The 20,424-nt window shown below is 49.6% G+C and overlaps 1 protein-coding gene across 3 annotated transcripts in view; it reads right to left on the bottom strand.

Annotated features, from left to right (window-relative positions):
* Positions 1-16,066: 16,066 nt before the first annotated feature.
* Positions 16,067-20,424, bottom strand: part of Zbtb7c (zinc finger and BTB domain containing 7C) — a 280,314-nt gene continuing 275,956 nt past the window's right edge. For all 3 annotated transcript variants that reach the window (XM_090353133.1, XM_090353134.1, XM_090353135.1), the window contains one exon: positions 16,067-18,512. In XM_090353133.1, the coding sequence (XP_090209259.1) occupies positions 17,858-18,512 (655 nt within the window). In that variant the 3' untranslated portion in view covers positions 16,067-17,857. The remainder of the gene's footprint in view (positions 18,513-20,424) is intronic.

Here is a 20,424-nt window from a genome sequence, read left to right as displayed (position 1 = left end):
CTTCCCGGCAGCCTTTGCTGGCCATTCCCATCCTGGCTGGTCAGCCTCTCTCTGGCTATGGCTATTGCTGTTTGTCTTCCCTGTGAAGGAATCTCCACTTTTGCTGTACTGAGGAAGGACCCAGGACTTCACCCATTCTAGGCAAAGGCTCTTCCACTGAGCCCCTTAGGAAGGACTCTTGGTCTCCAGAGTTAATGAATGAGCCTGTGGGTCTTTTCCTTCTTTCTATGTGACTACTAGCCTAGCCTCAGCCATCATCCTTGGACCCAGGGCTTCTGCAGGGGTCTTTGAAATATATGACACTCTCTATTGGCCTGGGGGTGTTAGACTGCAATTTTTTGAATAAACAACTTAAAGAAGGAACACTTTGATGCATGTCAACATTGTCAGCCCATGGCCAGCTGGCTCCATTGCAAAATCATCACAGTAGAAGGAGGAAAATGGCTCCCCAAGACAGCCGGGAAGAAAGGAGAGATGGAGAGGCGTGGGAAGGGCCTGGGACAACGCCTGCTCTTCACAGACATGCTCGCCAGTCAGCCCCTTCTCCAACCAGGTGTTGCCCCTTGTTTCCACCACCTCCAAGTAATTATGAATCCATCCATGGATAAATCCACACATTAGATCAGCACCCTTACCACCCACTCCCCGCTCCATGATGGCACCCACCAGCTGGGGACCAACCACGTAAGTCTTCTGGGGTTCACTTCAAATCTAAATCCAAACAATATCAGCACAATTCACAAAGTAATGCTGGCTGGGTGCTGGTGGCTCATACCAGCTATGTGGGAAGCTGAGACCTGAGGATCATGGTTTGAAATCAACCCAGGTAGAAGGTCTACGAAATTCTTATCTTGAATGAACTAGCAAAAAACGTAGAAGTGGAACTGTTGCTCAAGTGGAAGAGTACCATCCTCCATTCTTGAGTGAAAAAGCAAAGTAAAGAATAGCAGTTAGGCCCTGAGTTCAAGTGCCAGGACACAGACTCACACACACAAATTGGATGCACTCTACTCATAATTCAACTTGTTGAATTAAATCCCCTTTGTATAGTATTTAAAGATAATAATAAAATGATAGCGCCTCATCTTAAAACAATGTGCTTTCCCCTTACTTTGGGGCTGATATATTTTCTTGAGCGGTGAAGAAATACACAAGCCCCAGCCCCCACTTCCCACCAGAGGAGAAATCCAATCAGCACTAGGCAGAGCACGTTTCTGCCTTTCAACCTAAGGCCTGTCCTCTGCACTTGGGGAAATAGGAAGGGAGGAGTGTGCTAAGATTTAGCTTGGCTGCAGCTCTCTGTTTGGGTTGGGAGAGGGGATGGCCGTCCCCCGAGGATGGTAATAGCAGCCATTTGCCGTCAGAGGGCTCAGTTCCAGTTGCTGACTGCTCTCAGTTTTCTGCTTGTGACAAATCATGGAAGCCAGGTTCTGTCCCTACTTCCTGCCGCCTCCTTTTAATATTAATTGCAGCCAAAGCAATTAGAAGAACAAATCTGCTACTCCTGGAACATGCGGTGTAGGATAGAGCCAACTATGATTTTATTTTTATGCAAGTTATTTATGTGATTGCTCTCTTCTTCTATAGGGGCTGATCAACAGAGGCCTGCCTTTGAAATCAGAAGAGCCAGGAGCTGATGGCTCATGCCTATAATCCTAGCTACTTAATAGAATGAGACCTGAGGATCACTGTTCAAAGTCAGCGTGAGTAGGGAAAGTCCGAGAGCCTTTTATCTCCAATTAACAACTAAAAAGCCAGAAATGGAGCTTTGGCTCCAGTAGTAGAATGCTAGCTTGGAGCACAAATGCTCAGGGACAGTTCCCAGGCCCTGAGTTCAAGCTGTAGTGCTGCCCCTCCCTCCCATAAAAAAAATGAAAGAAGAAAAAGAAATCAAAGTCACCAAAGGCTTGAACTCAGGGCCTAGGCACTGCAGAGACTAACAGATCCCAAGCCATTCAGTTGTGCCTGGGCTTTGAAGGGAAGGAAGAGGAAGCAAATGCCTGTGTTTACATGGGCAAGAGCACGGATTTGCTTTGTGGTTGCCTCTCATCAGATCCTTGGTCAAACAGGTCTCAAGGTCACATCTATCCTATAGCAGGTCAGATCAAGACCAGAATAATCTGTCCCCATATTGCAGCTGCCTGAGGCAAGTGATTGGTGTCAAAATGCACCCTTTGTCCTCACCACCTCCTTGGCATATATAAAAAGGACATGTCTAGGGAACCTGAGCTGCCAAGGCTTCCTCAGAAGGCCTTGACTGAAAATATGTGCTACATTTTGGCAGCAGGCCATGTTGGGCAGAATATCCAATAGTCAGACAAAGCATTTGTCAAGGAAAGAACCAAACTAGGAGGACAAGTGAGAGAGAGAGAGAGAGAGAGAGAGAGAGAGAGAGAGAGAGAGAGAGAGAGAGAGAGAGAGAGAGAGAGAGAAGGAGAGAGAGAGGGGGGGGGAGAAAGAAAGATTGAGATTTGCGATTGAAGCCAGGATCTCCTTTAGGCTGGATAAGCTATCTACCACTAGGCCATACCCTCAGCTCTTCAACTCCATATCATTTTAATTCAGACATGTGGAAGTATGGTATGCAGAGTGTAAGTTTCCAGGATATGGATACTCTCTCACAGGGTAGGATGGCATGGGATATTTGTGGTTTGTGTGAGCTTTTCACTCTCTGCATGATAGAGGTAAGTCTGGGAGTTGTTAGGCAAAGCCTAATCTAGAGAGAAATCCATTATGGTGGGCCTGGACCATAGCCCACCTCCTTGGGGACTCGAATGTCCTCCTGGGACCAGAGTTGTCCTTGGCTGTGTTTATTTGAGTGAATATCAGCCTCACCTACAGAGTTTGCTGGATCACAGGAGTGTGAGCCCACCAGAGTGGCTGGCTGAGTCCAGGGATGGTACTGCTATGAGTCTAGTGACCTGTAGAACATGATACAACCCAGGGTGAAGGAGCTAAGGAGTCAGTCATTCTGGAGGTGAGCAGGCAGCATGTCCTTCAGGAACTAGGCCAAGAATGGCTGGAGAGGTATCAAAGGTCACAAGATTACAGGAAGATAAGGGGTTTCAAAGGTCACAAAGTAACAGGAAGTCACGGAGGTGGCAAAAGCTATAAGGTGACCAAAACGGGAGGAGGTACCAATGGTCAAAAGGTTAAAAGGAAGCTGGGAAGGGTCAAAGGTCTCAGGTAACAAGCAGAGGCGATACCAAAGGTTGCCAGGTAATCTGAAACTGGCAGAGGTCAAAGGTCATAAGGTAACAGGAAGTTGCAGAGGTTCAAGCAATGGAATCCTCTTAAATGTTTAGTAGCTGGCCCTTGGGTAGGAGGAGCCTAGATGGTAACTTTTTGTAGCTTTTGCCAATTTCTATTGTATCAACACTTCTACTGCAGCCAATTATAAGCAAGAACATGCTGCCACTGGACACTGAGAAAAGATGTGCATGGTTAGCTGTTTTAGCACACCAGGGAGGGGAGGGCTACTGGTGGAGAACAGACTTACAGCCTGGGGTGATCGCCAGAATGACTAATCCTGCCACCCACTCTCATGCAGAAATCCTGAGCTCTAGATGAACTAGGAGCAGAAAGTACAGAGGGAGGAAACAGAAGGAAACACCTGGCTCAGTCCTCAGTCATAGTCACACATGGCCTGCTTTCCCTTTCCTTGGCTGTTCACATAAAGAACTATAATGTATGTTCTGTTTGTTTAAAAAGTATATTTATACGTAAATCTTTTTCCTGTTTAATAAAGTTAAAATGTTAAAGTTAAAAATGTAAAGGTATGAAAAAGAAACAGTATTCAACAATTAATATTTTGGTGTATATTCAAGGTTTTTAAAAATAATAATACACAAACATTCAGATAGGTTTCATGGGTTGTCCTAAGTATACCACTTTGTAACCCAGTTCTTGGTGTAGTTTTGGGGGGTTACACTCAGGGTCCTGCACATACTAAGCAAGTACTTTGTTGGTGGTGGGGGTGGTTGTTGGGCTTGAACTCAGGGCCTGGGTGCAGTACCTGAACTTTTCACTCAAGCCTAACATTCTACCACTTTGAGCCACAGAACCATTTCTAGTTTTCTGGTGGTTAACTGGAGATTAGAGTCTTGGACTTGCCTGCCTGGGCTGGCTTTGAACTACAATCCTCACATCTCAGCCTCCTGAGTAGCTAGGATTACTGGTGCCTAGTGCAAGTACCTTTTAAAACTAATTAATTCAAGGTTTGTTTTGGACACTGTTGAGGAGTGAACTCAGAGCCTCATGTTTACTAGACAAGGGCTGTACCTCTTCAATTCTACCCCCAGTGCAGTCCTTGTGATCTGATTATTGCACAAAATGACTGTATCAACAGCAATGTCTCATGCTCTTAAAAGTTTTGCAACAGGACTTTTAATGACTAAAGAGTATTCTCCTACTACATGCATTATCATTTATTTATTGAATCTCCCTCCTGTTCTTAGAAAACCTTTTTTGTGTCCAACATTTGTTGTTGTTTTTTTTTTTCAATTACAAATACACTGTTGCTAAACTGCCTTCTCTCTAAATGTTGCCATTCCATGATTATTTCTTGGAATCCAGTTTTCTTCTGGGAAATGCCAGTTCACCCCAAAGTGCGCCCCGTTTTTTAGAGCTTGTAATTTGAGTTGTGTCCCAGACCACAAACACCACCACAGTTTCTTCTCCCCACTAAAAACATTTAGAAGTTCTCATTCCCCACTCTCATCAACGCAGTTTCACAGGTTTTCAAAAACTCAAACGTTTGTTCATTTGTTTTTGCTTTTGCTTTTTTTTTTTACATGACAGTAAGAATCATGTCATGAGAAATGAATTAACCTCCACACAGAGGAGGTTAATTAATCAGTGAAGTTACCAACCCCCTTAAAAGTCAAAGTTCCACTGAATACTTCAATCTCTGTCTCCTCAGGAAATAATAAAAACCACAACTGCTCCATTCGGCTACACTTTCAATAAGCCATGTGTCCTTATGGAAGCAGGGAGAGTGGGGGACTGCTACCCAGCCAAGCCTGGGGAGGCAAGGACCCAGAGGTGCTGCACAGAACCATCTCTCATGGAAGAATGACGTTGTGTCATCTCAATTCCTAAAAAGGAGCAAAGGATGGATGGGACAACAGCAGGAAGTGAGGGGAACAAAGATGACAAGCTGTTAACAAGCAAATTAAGACCAGACAAGAGAGATGAATCAGAAGTGATCTAATAACCAGCCCTGGATTAAGTACTCCTGGCTCCCCTAGGATTTCACAGTTGTTTGCTTCAAATTGTTCCAAGCGGTTCCCTTCAAGCTGCCTGGTAGGAATGAATAAATGGTGGCTGAGTCAAATGGTTGTCCCTGTCCTGATTTATGCATGGTGTGCCTATACGTGGTTATGCCTCCTTGGTGTTGAAAATTTTGTCTTCTGACAAAATGACTGAAATTTAGACTTAGCAGGAACCTAGACAACATTTCTGACTCACTTTGCAGATGGGAAAACTGAGGTTCAGAAAAGTGGTCACATTTCTTCTAGATTTGTCCATCAAAAACTTGTTAGGGCTAAGACTAGACCCAGATCTTCAGCTCTTCGTTCGATATTTATATTCTTGTTGCTGGTCGTTCGTCTATTCCAGTATTTTCTAAATTTATTTAATAGTGAGCGACAGGAAGTCGGGGTAGGTAATGAGTGAAAAACTAGGACTTCAGTCATTATCTCTCCCAGGTGGGAAGGGGTGGCAGGCATAAAGGTGTAAGAGGGTCAGACAAGTAATGCTGTGGCTATTGCCTGGATGAGTTGATTTGGCTAAATTTCCCCATCTGTAGCATGGAATCAACAGCATCTGCTGCTCAGGTTGGGATGAGGCAGCCAGCAGATACACAGCACTCACTAGGAATTAGCTATTTTCTCCTTCTCCCCTTCTCTTGTTTTCTTCTCCTAGAACTTCAGCCCGAGGTAATTCCATTGTGAAGTATCCTACAGTAAGAGCTATGACCCTAGATGCACACACATTTTTATGTATGACTCGTGCACTGGGAAGAAGACACTGGGGGAGTGAGATCTTCCTGAGCCAAGGGATGCAAGCACAGAGTAGCTGGTTTGGGACTGGGGGCTGTGGGAGAGGGACCAGTTTAGGGAGAAATACTAGTGCAGCTGTAAGTCCACTAGTCCCACATGGCCTACCACACATGAAACCCATCTCAGATCTAGGGCTGAGCCCTCTGATTTTGTGGCTCCAATTTCTGGCCTCTTGGTCTTTACAATGACATCAGCTTACCTGTTGACTTTGTCTCTGCTTCCAGGCCATTTTATCCACCTTGGCTCTGTTCTGTGCCCCAGCCTGAGCCGTGTGGTATTGTGGCTTGGCTAGGAGCATGTGAAGGGCAGTGGCATTCCAGTGGGGGTGAGATCACCTCCCTGCCCCCACTGGGGAGAACAGGCTGAGGGACACCAGCCTGTGTCACTTGATGGCGTTACTTGATGGTGTTGTTGGCAGATCATGAAAGCTGCGAATGCCTGATGAGGTCATTGTGCCCAGGCCCTGGGGGATGGCCCTTGCTAGCTCCCTAGGGTAGCTGACAAACACTGCCCACTCCTTCAGAGGCAGAGTGTGCAGGCCCAGGCTGGGAAGGCAATTCTTCCTGACCTAACGTTTTCCAACCCCTGGGAAGAGGGTAGAGAACTCCGTTCTCATGCTGAGTAGCTGGACTGCCAATGCTGTCCTGACATCCCTGAGCCCCCTTTCAGAGGGTCCAAGAAGCTGCTCCATTGAAACAGACAGTGGAGCAGGGCAGAGAGGGAGGGAGGGGAAATCAGCAATTACAGTCATCCCTATTGATGTGAGAAGCTGGCTGATGTAGTGGGTCAGGAGAGAGGGGGCCTGGACCTGAGCTGTCCCCTGGCAGGGCTGTCACACTCTCCTCTGGGAGGAGGGACTTTCCTCAACTGCACAGTTGAATGTGTGGGCCCAGAGTGAGGTGGTTAATCTTTTGAGAATGCTGGGTCCTTTGGGAATAGAGGCAAAATCAAGACTTCCACGGGGAGATTGCTAACACCAGTCTTCAAATGCCACCACTGGGTTTCCAGTAAGGCTGGGCCTTTAAAAGTCCACCCCACCTAACAACCAAGGTCACCAGGAAATGACACAGAAGCCCCTGGAGTGATGCCCATATGCCCAAGTAGCCTGAAGCCTGCAGCTTCAAGGGGCCTGCCCCTGGGACAGGGAGGGCACCAGGCCAGACAGCTTCTCACAGACCCTGGTGCCAACAGAGTGTTTTGAAGCACTGAATGGGGTTCTGACACCAAAAGGAATGGCACAGGGGTAGCCCAGCTCCCCACCCCCCAGCATTCTGGGAATCAGGTAGTTTGGTAGCATGGAGCCACACCGGTGTTCAGATGTCTAAAAGTCCAAAGCAGTGATACTCATGACCCGGATCCCTTATATTTAATCAACAGCTCATGGCCTGCTGCAGATGGGCCATGCTGAACGGGCAGGAATTCTGAAGGAGCAGAGGAAGAGGTGGTGCTGGAGGCCAGGAGCCTGGGAAGCAGGGGTGGTGGGATTCGAGGTACCTACACACTTAAGTGTGGAGACGCTGGCTTCTGGCAGGAGGGAAACCACTGGCCAGGTAGGAGGGAGAGGGCGGTAAAACAGTCTCTGAGGGTCCTGCCCACTTGGAATGCACTGTTGGCACCTTCGATGGAAACGCCTAGCACAGGGTAGAATGGATGAAGAAGAAACCCCTTGATCGGGGGGCTGGGTGGAAAGTTCACACTCCTTCCAGATGATGGCTGGGCCCTGGCGGAATGTGTGTCCTCTGCGCTGAGTGTTTCCTCCCGAAGTTTCCCTGGCCACCCGCTGGCGTCAGGGTTTTTGGGAAGGAGGGAGCCGGTGTTCCCAGGAGGCCTCTGGCCTCTTCCTTCCCCGTGCTGGCCTCTGGGGGTGAATACCGCAGGCGGCGTGCAGGGGCAGGGGGTGCAGACTCACAGGGGTCTGCATCTGCTTTCCCCCCCCCCCCCGGCATCCTGGTCCCCGGTAGGCACAGGGCGGGGTCCTGAGCCCCTGCTCTGGGGTCAGGGCAGCTGAGTCTCCTCCACAAGGTTGGAGGCTCTGGGTTTGATTGCTTAAGGGATTGGCCATTCTCCCTCTGTCCTAAGGTAGGTGTTGTAGTTGAGCACGGGTCGACAGAACCCGGGGACCCAGCAGAGCGCGGGAGGCCCGGGGAGGTGTGCGCGGTGGTGGGATGCGTGGTCCCTCGCTCGGGCCTGCACCCTCCGGGATCTTCCCCAGCAGCTCAGCGGGAAGCACGGAAGCCTGCGGTGGGGCGGGGGGGGGAGGGGCGGAGGATCCGAGGCTCCGCCCCGTGGGCGGGGCTGGCTTTGTTTCCTGCGGGCGCGGTGCGCACGGCGGCCGCGCGGGGGCGCGGCGGTCCGCGGCCGCGCTCCGCCCACCCCCAGTTCTCCTCCTCTTCCTTTCTCCACCCGCGCCGCTGGCGCTCCGCGCGGACTCGGGCTCTCCTTCCTGCCGCCCTGCCGCCAGCCGAGCCCGCAAGGCGGCTGCTGCCGCGACCGAACGCCCCTGTCCTCCAGCGCCGCCGCCTGGATAGTTTCCTCCCCGCTCCCTTAGCACCGCACATCGGTAATCTGCGCCTCACATCTGAGCTACCCAGGAAGATTGAGACCTTGGAGGAACGTGGCTCCACATCACGATTCTGCGGGGGGACAGAAACAACCCACGAGATTCCACCTGCCAAATAACCAGCCTGCTTCAAATGGAGGCGTGCCAGCTGAGCAAGCCAGCAGCTTGAGGCCTGAGTTCAAGCTCTGGTTCCACGAACAAAACCCAAGAAAATAAAACAGAAACGTGTCATGGGGCATTTCTGGTTTCTAATGCTATAAGAGTCCATAGGGGAATCTGAAGTTTGTGAGTTTATGATGTGTAATTTTCTTTTTATTCATACCAGGAGTGGGACTTGAACTCAGGAGCTGGGGACTGTCCCTGAGCTTTTTTTGCTCAAGGCTAGTGCTTGAGTCACAGCTACACGTGTGGACTTTTGTTAGTTAACTCAAGTGTCTCACAGGCTTGTTCAACCCCAGCTGATTTTGAACCATGATCTTCAGATCTCAGCTCCTAAGTAGCGAGGATTCCAGGCCTGAGGCACCTGTGTAAGTTTTTTTTTTTTTAATTGCTAATAATGCTGTTTACAGAACCTTTGGAAGAGTCCTCACTATCCAGGCTCATGGCTCCCACACCCCTCGTCCCCTGGCCTCTGCTTTCCTCTGCAGCCCTGTGTCTATGCATCTGCAGTGCTTCTGGGAAGCCTCCCAACAAATCAGGGTAAAATACTGTCCCTGATCATGGAAATGGAATATTTCTTTAGAAAAAAAAAATCTTGGAACCAGACACAGAAATCTACTTAGGTTCCTCCAATGTCCACTGCAAAGGCTCTTTCCACCAGCCTCCCTCCTCTACCCCCTTCTCCTCTTCATTCCCACGGGGGATAGAGACTGAAGCTGCTCACCCCAGAGAAAGTCTGGCTATCCCAGTTAGATCTCATTCTGCTGTAGCTGCATGCCAAAGACACGTTCACAGAGAATGTTCTGGGTCTTCAATTAAGACCACACTCATGAGCAAGAAGGCTATTTACACTGATCACCACACAGGCAATGGTATGTGTGCATGCTCACACGTGTGCGCGTGTGTGTGTGTATGTGTGTGGTGGAATATTTAGTAAGCACACACACCATGTAGAAAAGACAAAAGTGGAAACCAATCTGTGAATTGTTTGGTAAATGACATGAAAGGCGTTTCCAGGGGTTATTTTGGTCTCCGAATGAAGTCATTCCCAACCACAGCTATAACAATGTACATCCTGTCCCTTGGGCAGCCTCGATCCTGGAAAGAACAAGAATGGCCTTTGATTGGGAAGTCGGGTCTCTCAAATTATCCTCCAAACAGACATGCAAAATCTAGCAGTGTGAGAGTGGAAGAAATTCTTGGGGTTCTCTTATCCAGAGCCTCATTTCTCTGATGCTGCAGTACAGGTCCATGAAGAGGAGGTCACTTTCTCGACGTGGACACCAAGAATCAGTGACAGAAGAAGGTTCAGGAACCAGACACCTAATTGCTAGTAAGCCCATCTGCTCTCCTTGCAGTGATACAAAAGGATGGACTATAATACAAAACTCCAGCCAATGGTTAGACTCCATCATTGAGCAGGACATTTCTTTCTCAGTGCCTCACTCTCTCCCTTATTTTCTTTTGCTTTAAGCTGCTACTCTACCTCTTGAGCCACAGCTCAATTTCTGGCTTTTTGGTGCATAGGTGTCATAACGTACCTGCTGGCTCCCAATCACGATCCTCACGTCTCAGCCTCCTGATTAGCTAGAACAACAGGGGTGAGTCACTGGTGCCTGCCAAGCTTCATGGGGCATTTCTTTCTTATAGAAACAATTGTGAGAATTTTCTCAAGCAGGTGTGTTTGGCCTTTGGCCTAGTGTGGCTCTCCTTCTGCTACCACCTTTCTGAGTGAGCGCATCATCTAGTGTATGGTAGGTGCTAAGACATTCTTTACACTCTGGTGGCAGCTACAGATGGGGGATTTGACTTTGACCTTGGCCATTCAGATGCTCTTCCCTGGGATGCTGAGGGGAGGGAGCAGATGAAACCAAAATCACAGAGCTGGCCGCTGGCAGTGAAGCCAGGGCAGCTGCTTAGTGAGACCACCTTTGGGTCATGATTTGACCAGTTTTGCCAAGTGCCCGTTTTCTGAGGCTGGCTCTGACACCTCAGTGGTCTGCTGAACTGCAGTTCCTTTAAGCGAGTCTCTATTGTCCACGGAGTTCATGTCCCTTCCTTGCATGCAAAACCTGGACTGATGGCATGGGAGGAGGGCAGCCGGCCTCCACAAGCCCAGGCGTGTGAGGCTGGCTGGTGCGGTGCCATCTATGTCTCGCTACAAAGATCACAGAGACACTTGGCTTTGATGTCCAAATAAAGTAAACTTGGAGGCTCTAATTAAATTCCACCAGACTCTTCAGCCTTGCCCCAGGGAAAGGAATTGGAAAGGTCAGAATGTCTCTGTGGAGCCTGCAGAAACCTGTCCTGTGAGGTAGGGCTCTCTCTGTCATCCTCCCTGTTCATAGGGTGACCTGGCATGAGGCTGGAACCTTCAGGCAGGGCTACTGGAACAGTCCCTTGAAGTGTCAGGATGAGGAGCTCTGGCCATCTCTGTGGGTATCATTTCCATCTGATCTTGGATGGTTTGTAGGGACATCAGAGGCATGGGGATGGCTCCGACAGACGGAATCCTGCAGGGCTGCAGTCCAGTGAGTGTAGCACCAGTCAGCATTTGGCACTGGTCACTCCGAGGGCATTGCACTTATAGGTATGGCCTTGGCCATCTGCATCCCTCCCTCCTCTCTGCTACTACCTTCCTTTCCCCCAAACCAGCCACAAACAGTGACTGGTATGCATTGGAGGACTGAGAGCTGAGTGGACACAGCTTGGCTCCTGGTTCTGCTGCTCATGCCTGGGCCTGCTGCAGGCTTAAATTGCAAGATGGTTCAGGTTGACGAGAGCTAACAAGGAGGGCTTTAATATTACACTGGGCTACATTGTTGAGATGACTCAAAATGAAGTCTCTCCTTGTGTCTGAACATGGTCTACAATGGAATGGAACCTTCTAGCAAGGCAGAAAGGTGAAGCAGGGACACCCAGTAGGGTTGGGGTGAGGGGTGTGCATGTGCCAAACTTGCTGGGTAGTCCAGGCTGGCGTGGGCTCCAGCTCTTCCCGTGAGTGCATCTGCTCATCATGTGCTGGGACTCACAGGAGGAAATGTGGGGTGTGAGCTCTATTTTCTAGGGGGAACAGTAGTTAAAGGTAGGCGAGTGGTGTGTGCTGTGGTTTGTGCCCAGCAGAAGCAGCAGCCATTAGATGCCCACTGGTACCATGGGGCGTGATGGGGGCTGGGACTGGTCCCGGCTTCCCACTCTATGGACTGCCATTGTCAGCTTGGAGACAGTGCAAATTAGACCAGGGCATCCCTTCAAGACCCTTTAGTGCCATCTGCTGGGCGATGGTTACAATGCCTCGATCTATTGTATACCAACTACACAAAGGTGGTGAAGGCTATCCTCCTCAGATGTGCTAATATTGCACAGCATGCAAACTGCACCACTGGTCTTGATGATCCCGCAAGCCTGACTTTCCCAGTGAGAGATTTACTTTCCTTTTTATAAATGTTTTCTAGCTAAGCTGGTATTTGTTCAGGAATCCCAACTGCTATGAATGCGGCTAATGATATGTGAATGCCAGGGTCACAAACCAGATGAGAGCTTCCGAGATGGCAGGGGACACCCTTGGTGCCAGATAGTTGGTGCTTTATCTATTTTATTTTAGAGGAACAGGGAGAAAGGGTCTGACTCACTCTATCTTCCTTCCTCATTGCAGAAACCTACTAGTTTGGGTGATGCTGCTTCCAGGGTCAGAGTTCCCACTTAGAGGAACCATGAAGAGAGTGTGTGTTATAAATATTCCAGCAAGGAGAAGTGAGGAAAATGGCCTTGTGGGGTCTCCTTTTGTTACAGGGAGAGATGACATCAGCCAGTGTATCTTTTGTCTGCCCAGTGTGTGTGTGTGTGTGTGTGTGTGTGTGTGTGTGTGTGTGTGTGTGTGTGCGTGTGCATCTGACTGAAGATGAACTGTGTTTCCAGGTTTTGCTGGACACATTGGAGCTGTTTCGTTCTTATTTGGCAGACCCTTTCTGGACTCAATTTTTTGGGTATGGCCCCTCCTTGCCCCTCCTGAGGACAGACGGGGGTGGGTGGGTGGTGGTTACTGCCCACTGGGGCACTTGCAGGCCTGCTTCCCACGAAGCCACCCCTGCTTGGAGGCTGCCACCCCCTTATTGTGCTGCTCTGGTCTCTGTCCACCCTGAGAAGGGAACAGGGGTGGCAGCAGTCAGCAGGGGGAGCCAGCGTGCCACCTTCACATCTGCTACACTAGGCACTGACTCTTCAAGGGCCAAGAATCTCAGGGTCAGGGTCTCTTTCCAGGAGGAGTAGGGAGGATGCTGGGAGCAGCTGGGTGGAGGATGTCCGGGGTAGGATTGGGACTTAGTAGGGGAAGGTCACTGTCACCAACATCTCTGAATCCATAATCTGTCTCAGTAGATTGGTGTGTCTACAGGCCTACAAGGTCCCAAAGTTCCTGGGATCTGAGGCAGTGAGAGCCCTCCTGCTCTGCCCCCCTGTACCCCAGTATATCCCAGGGCCCACCTGGAACTCAGAAGGAGGAGTACCCCTTTGTGCCCCCTTCTGACACTGCCCCTTCTGCTCTTATTGGTCTGAGCTGGCAAAATCCTTTGGCTGTCTCTCATCCTTGTAGGAGCCCTAGGGCCTGTTGTCTTTGATAAGGGGTATTTGACCTCAGGACCTTTGGCTTGGTAGGTAAGTACTCTGTAGCTTGAGCAATGCCCCTTGCCCTTTTTGCTTTAGTGATTTTTTTCCATAGCGTTTCATATTTACACCCCAGGCCAACTATACTTCAGTCCTCTTATTCATGCACCCTCACGCACTCCACAGCTGGCTGACAGGCTTAGACCATCATGTCCAGCTTTTTAAAAAAATTGGTTCTTATACTTTTTTGTTTAGGACTAGCCTTAGACTGCAATTTTCCTACTTAGAACTTCTGTGTAGCTGGCACCTAACGCTGTAGACATGGAGTCTTGCTAGCTTTATGCCTGGATTGGCCTCAAACCACCTTCCTCCTGACCTCTGCCTCCTTAGGTAGCTGGAATCCCCAGAGCTGTTCTAAAGTATCCCCCGAGCCTACTTCTCCAGGCAAGGTCACAGTGCTTCATCGGCTTGACCTCAGAGTCTTCTTCCTTCCCCTCCTCCTTCCCTCCCAAAGGTGCTTTGCAGTCAGAACCCCAATCCACCTGACACCCATCGGAGCATACCACACTTGATGGGGTTCCATAGAATTTTTACTTGTCTGTGCCTAGATGATTTAACCTACCTGAAGAGCTCAGGTGCAGTTGAAGTTTGGGGTACAGCTCCATACTCCCTTTTCCATGTTCATCTAGACCATTCGGTGGATGCCACTAAGGATGGAAGGATCCCCAGGTGCCTGAGCTTGTGCAGCCTAGGGCTTCTCTCCTCTCCTAGGCTGTGCTTGCCATAAGCTGGCACTTCCCACAGCTACTGCTTGCTCAGGACCCTTTTGACATCACTAGCAGATTCTGGGAAGAAGGCAAGTCATTCCTCCAGCCCCTGGTTTGAGACATGTTGATGATAAGATGCTTCATAAATACGATGTAAGAGAAGGGGATATAAATGTCAGAACCACAGAGGCCACTTCACAAAGCCTTCCCCTGCAGAAAGGCTGTCTCAGACTATTTTCCTATACTCAGACCCTCCTGGACAGGCCCTCAAATGCTCAAATGTCTCAAATGCTGAAATATTTGAGTGTCAAATGTGAGGGAAGTTCTTTGAAGAGATCAGAAAGGTGAGGACCAGAGTGGGCAAGTAACTAGTCTGAGGACACATAGCCCCGAGGACCTGGATTCACACCCTAGATTGGTTCTTTTCCTTGTACTAAGAAAGAAGGGATTACAAATGAAAATGGGACTGTTGGTTGACCTTTGCCTGTCCCCCAAAAAAAATGCAGGCCAAGGACTTAATTTACCCTGAGATCCTGGGCAGTTTGAAAGATTCTAAGATGATAAAAGGAAGAGAAACCAAGATCCAGATTTGGGGTGGGAAGAAGGCCAGTGTCCAAATGGTGGCCAAGCCAGCTGGAGGCCACTGCTGAGACTTCCAGGGAACTGGGAGAACTGGCTATGTGGCATCAGTCAGCAACTCTGGACTGTCCCCTTATCACACATAGCAGGCTGTACCTGTACACACACACACACACACACACACACACACACACACACACGCTCCAAAATGCTTGAAAGCTTAGAATCAAACAAAGCCTCACAAAGCTGCAGTGCAAGAGATTAGTAAGGATTGAGTTCTGAGCCAGGTGCCAGTGGCTCACACATGTAATCCAGTAATTCTAAGAAGCTAAGAGCTAAGGATCCTGGTTGGAAGCCAGCCTGGGGAAGGAAAGTCTGTGAGACTCTTATTTCCAGTAAACAAAAAGCTAGAAGTAAAGATGGGACTCAAGTAGTACAGCACTAACCTTGGACAAAAAAAGCTAAGAGACAGTGCTCAGGCCCTGAGTTCAAGCCCCAGTACTGGCACACAAAGAAAAAAGAATTGAGCTCTAGTTTCCTCATCACACAACACTAACAGACACGTTAAATAACAGGAACATAGAAATCAACCTGAAGCAAGGCATCAGGCAAATAGAACTCATTTTTACTTAAAAAGCCATTCTTCGCTCAAGCTGTTACTGCACAGGCCTGTAATTCCAGGACTCAGGAGGCTAAGGCAGGAGGATAGAGATATGGAGGCTAATCTGGATTACACATCTGACCCCGTCTTAAAACTAAACACCAATCAAACAAGTACAACAACCCTACACTTCTCTAAATAATTAAATCAGAGTCAAATCGTTTGCTTGGTAAAGGTATCCTGCCTTGGACATTATTTTAAAGTATATGACACCCAGTAGTCTAAATCTTCTACTTTGCTGTGAACTTCTAGTAGTGACATCTCACAGAAGGGCAATGCTCCATATTATTTCATCAAGTCAATTAATACTGTTTAATAAATAGTCCAGAAAATTAGCTGAGTCTCTCAGTAGGATGCAGCGTGCGACCAAAGTTATGGAAGATTGTCCCTTGAATCACTAAGGCAAACTTTGCTGAGTGTCATGTTACATAGAGTGATCACATAAAAAGAGTTATAAATAGAAAAAAAAATCCCAAAGTTCTCCTACAGACAGACAGGGAAATCAGAAACATCCAGAAAAAAAAAATCAAAACAATACAAAACACCACCTCCCTTCCCCCTCCCAACCAGCCCACTTGCTTCAAGTTCATGATCATACAGTACTTGATATCTTTGGATATTTTACAATGTACAACTTCAAAACTGCAGCCAAGAAGAAACCAAAAGAACTAACCAGTCATCTGAAAAATTGAGTTTATAAGAAGTCATTATCTTTACAAAATAAAAACAAAAATCCCAACACCACGATTTCACATAGTTCATTTGTTCATTTTATGTTTGGTTCAGCCCCAGTCCCTTGAGTGTGTTCACTGATGGGTCCCAAAGGTGAAGTCTGAAATGGGGAGACAGTTGCCCAGGCAGATGAGTGCTGAGGACAGGTGTGTCTCCCGGCTGAAGAGGCAGGGAGTCTCTTCTGAAGAGCCACAAGGAGAGCAGAGTCTATGGTCTTCTCTAGCCTTTTTGTTTTTATTCTTCTTTTTTTTTCCTCAGTAAAAAGCCAAGGCAATAGGAAGAACCAAGTCTCTTGTGTTTGCAGCTGGGAGGTCAGGATGCCCATTTCTGGGCCATCCAGGCAGATGTAAACACCTCTCTGGGCTACTGAGAAACCAAAGTAAAGTCAGCAGGAAGAAGGAAGGTGGAATGGAAAGGAAGAACTGCCAGGGAGAAAGAAGTCAGTCAGAGAACCTTTCTTCTTGCCCAGAATCTGTCACCAACCATAGAACCAGAAGATCTGTGTGACATCTCAATTCTCAGAGCCCTTCAAACCCCTAAATCCCTCCCCTCCCATACTCAGCCCTTTTGTCAAAAGAAGGGGAGCCAAATACCCTAACCTCAGTGCTGGACCATGCAGGAAGGGGGTGCTTTGCTGGAAAACAGCAAAGGAGGGCAATCACCAGCAAAACTGAGGACAAGAGAAACCTCAACTTGTGAAGCCCCTGGGTGATAGGCCAGGTCTGCATTTCGAGAAGTGGGAAGAGACTCAGGTGCCAGGTGTTAAAACTGGCAGCCTCTTCCCATGTTGACCCCAGAGGCTAGAGAGGGCATGTGAACCTGGGACAAAGACTGTGTAGGCCTCCCTGGGTCAGGCGGCATGTGAAGCTCTGCCCATCTGTCATCCTTATCTACTTTGGCCACATTTTTCATCTTTGCTAATTTGTGTGGAGGTGATACAGTGAAGTCCAGTAGGATCAACTGCTTTCCCAGAGCTTTTAGAGGTACTGAGCCACTACTCTCTAAGGCTCCTCTTTGGAGGGGAAGGTTTTAATATGTGTGGAGGTGAAGGGGGTGCAGGAACCTAAGCCACCACCTCCTTTCACAGAAGGGGGGACACAGAGGCACGGAGAGTTGACCTGTCCAAAATCACAGGATGAGTTAAAAATGGGTCCAGACTCCAAATAGCCTGGCTCCTGGCTCTAAGAGTCTCCTTGTCAATGGGGTCTGGCTTTCTATGTGGCATTTGAGCACTGTCCAAAGGAATTCAGGGCCTCTGGAGACAAGCAAAAGACCCCTAAAAAGCTGTGCTGGGAGGGACTACCCCCCTCCAACGTGGTGGGTCAACCAAAGTATGTGCTCAGGCCCAGCCTCATTCTTGCTCCACCTGATGGGCCTGTTGGTCTAGCAACCCTTCCTCAAAGCCCCACATGGCCTCATAGTGCACTTGGCACTCACTGAGAAGCCCTCCATTGTGGCAGCCGCCCTGCGTGCCGGGCAGGGAAAAGACCCAGCCAGTTCCAGGCCCTCTGGGAAGAGATGCCAGTTCAGTTCAGACACTAGCAAAAGGGAGGCCTGGGAAACGTCATTGCTGCTAATATATATATATATATATATTCATATATATATTCATATATATATATATTCATTTCCCTTTGTGTTTGCAAAGTAGAAAGTTCAAACCCACTGGAGGCAGTAGAGAGTGGGCCTGGGAGGGCAGGGGACAGGGCCACGGACCGCGTCTACCAGGGCTAGCCTAGTTGTTGGCTTCAGACAAGGAGGCCACGTGGTTGAGGCCAGCGAGGCCGGGAATGCCAGCCAGGCCTGCGGCCCAGGGGTCGGGCAGTGGAAAGTAGGGCCTCGCGGCGGCCACGTTCTCAGCCAAAGCCAAGGCCAGGAGGCCACCCGCGTTCCTTTCCGCCGCCTCGATCTGCGCACGCCCGAACAGCTTCATCTGCGTCTCCTCGAACTGCCGCTCCAGCTCCTGCAGGCTCAGGGCACCCTTGGGTGCTGCCAGGAAGTGCTTGGCAGGACTGGGGCCCGGGAGGCACATGGCTGCGCCGCCCAAGTGGCTTCCCACCTCGCCCAGCGCCGGGGGCATCACGAAGGCAGCCTTGTCGGGTGGGGGCCCTGCAGGCCCAAAGAGCAGGCTTGTGGCCCTCCAGGCGGCTGGCTTGCGACCGCGCCGGGGTCGGGCCATGCGACAGCTCTGTCGCTTGATGTGGCGGTGCAGGTGGTCAGAGCGCGTGAAGCTCTTGTAGCAGAACTCGCACTGGTAGGGGCGCACGCCCGTGTGGATGCGCATGTGATTCTTGAGGTCGTAGTTGTGCACAAACTTGGCGTTGCAGTGGATGCACAGGTAGGGCCGCTCCCCCGTATGCTTCCGCATGTGGATCTTGAGCTTGTCCTGCCTGCGAGGCAGAAGCCGAGAGTCAGTCTCTGCGCTGAAGACGCGACCCGCTTAGCACCTTTTACTCCTCTCTCCTCCAGAATCTAAGGCTGCCCTCCCCTCCCCCAACACACGCTAAACTTCCTTCCCACTCAAACTCAAAGTAATTAACTCCTATTGTTCAAACTGGGGTCTGTCTCACCTCCTCTCTCGCTGGAGAATGCTGTCACCATTCTGACCCTCCTCACTCTCTGATGGTGCAGAAACTGACTGTGATGGACTGTACTTTCATCTCAAGCCCTTTCTCCAGAAGACATGGTTTCCCCCTGGGTTCATCCTGGGCTTTGCATCTGTAGCCCCTGCCTGATCTCACCTGGATCCCTGACTGTTGGGAGCCCCATTTGTCCTCTCCACTAATCTGGGAGCTCTACAAACAGGGCACACCTTCAAGTTTCTAGCCCTGTGGTTTCTTACCCTGAGCCCTTTTTGTCTACAGACAATTTCAGGGTTTACAAAAGAGCCAGGTGCAACAGGAATGCAGGTAATCCAGGATGAAGCTCTTAGGGCTTTAAGAGTATTATTTTGAGGTAAGGCAAGGTATTGGGTGGGACTTGAGCGAGGGTCTGGGGGCCCCTGCTCCAGCTGCAGACTCACTACCAGCATGCACTGGAAATCTTAGGCAGGTTTTGCAAAGGCTCTCACATGGCTGAACTTTCCAGAGCTGATAGGGAGTTTGGGCTTGTAGGAGCAGAGTCTGTGTCTCTCCTGGTGGTCTTGAAAGGAAAACTGACTTCCTGAGGTTCCTGTTCTAAGGGCTGAGAGCTCACTAATCCAGTCCACAGAGCCTTTCAACCTGGGGGAGGGGGTAGAGGGAGACAGATGGCAGGGAATCCTCCCACCATCCTTCTGGAGTTTTCCCCAATCAGAAGCTGGGATGCTCTGAGTCCCATCCCCACAGGCTTGGGTGGAGTCTCTCGGCCTATAATTGCAGTCTCCGATTTGAGGCCAGAGTTGGTATGTCCTTCCCAATATGGCCAGATTTAAACCATACTCAGCATACTGCTAAAACAGCAGGAGCTGCTATGGCGCCCCATGGCCACTAGAGGTCTCACTGGCTCTCATTTCCAAAACAGACCCCAGGCCCAGGAAGGAGAAAGAGGGGCATTCTTGTGAACACTATTGTGGCAGGAGACCAGACAGGAGAGTCAGCCCTCCCACATCAGCTTACTGAGGACTGGAGGGCGCAGGCAGGTGGAGAGGAGGGCAGCAGGATAGGCAGGGGGAGGAGGACCTGAAGCTGGCTGGTCTGCATACATTTGACCCAACTCTACACACTCACCAATCTTCTTTCCCCTAGGGCTCCCATTTGAGTGATGTGCTCCCAGTCTGCCAAATCCCTAAGGGACTCTCCATCTGCACTGTCTGTGGTCCTGCCTGGACCTTCCCGATCCTCACCTGGTAGGCGATGACACCTACTTTCTGTAACTATGTTCTTCCCAGGCAATGCACCAGGCTCGGGAGCTCACTTGGGGCTGGGCGTCTTAGGAATCGCCCCTCTCCCCCACTCAAGTTCTACCTGGAACACTGAGGCCCAGGGAGGGTAGGAGATATCTCCCAGATGACACATCTAGGCATAGATCCAAGCAGGTTCTGAACCTGGGTTTCCTGATGGCCATGCTGGTGCTCTTTACCAAGTACCCAACCCATAAGAGCTGAGGAGCTGTGCATTCATTCATTCATTCATTCATTCAGAGGCAGCTATTCAGCTAGGTGCATTCTCTATCCCTCCTCCAGCATGGGGCATGGAGCTGGGTGGTACCAGCCACATGACCAGTGCTCTTTTTATTTTTTCTAGTACTGAGATTTAAACACTCAGGGATAGTGCTGTATCACTAGTACGTCCATTTCTAGCTTTGTGTGTATGTGTGTGTGTG

The sequence above is a fragment of the Megascapheus bottae genome, chromosome 19 (assembly GCF_031878675.1).
Source record: "Megascapheus bottae isolate mThoBot1 chromosome 19, mThoBot2.hap1, whole genome shotgun sequence".
NCBI classification, from domain to species: Eukaryota; Metazoa; Chordata; class Mammalia; order Rodentia; family Geomyidae; genus Megascapheus; species Megascapheus bottae.
Note: the sequence above shows the minus strand (reverse complement) of the source record. Positions and strands in the feature narration are given on the sequence as shown.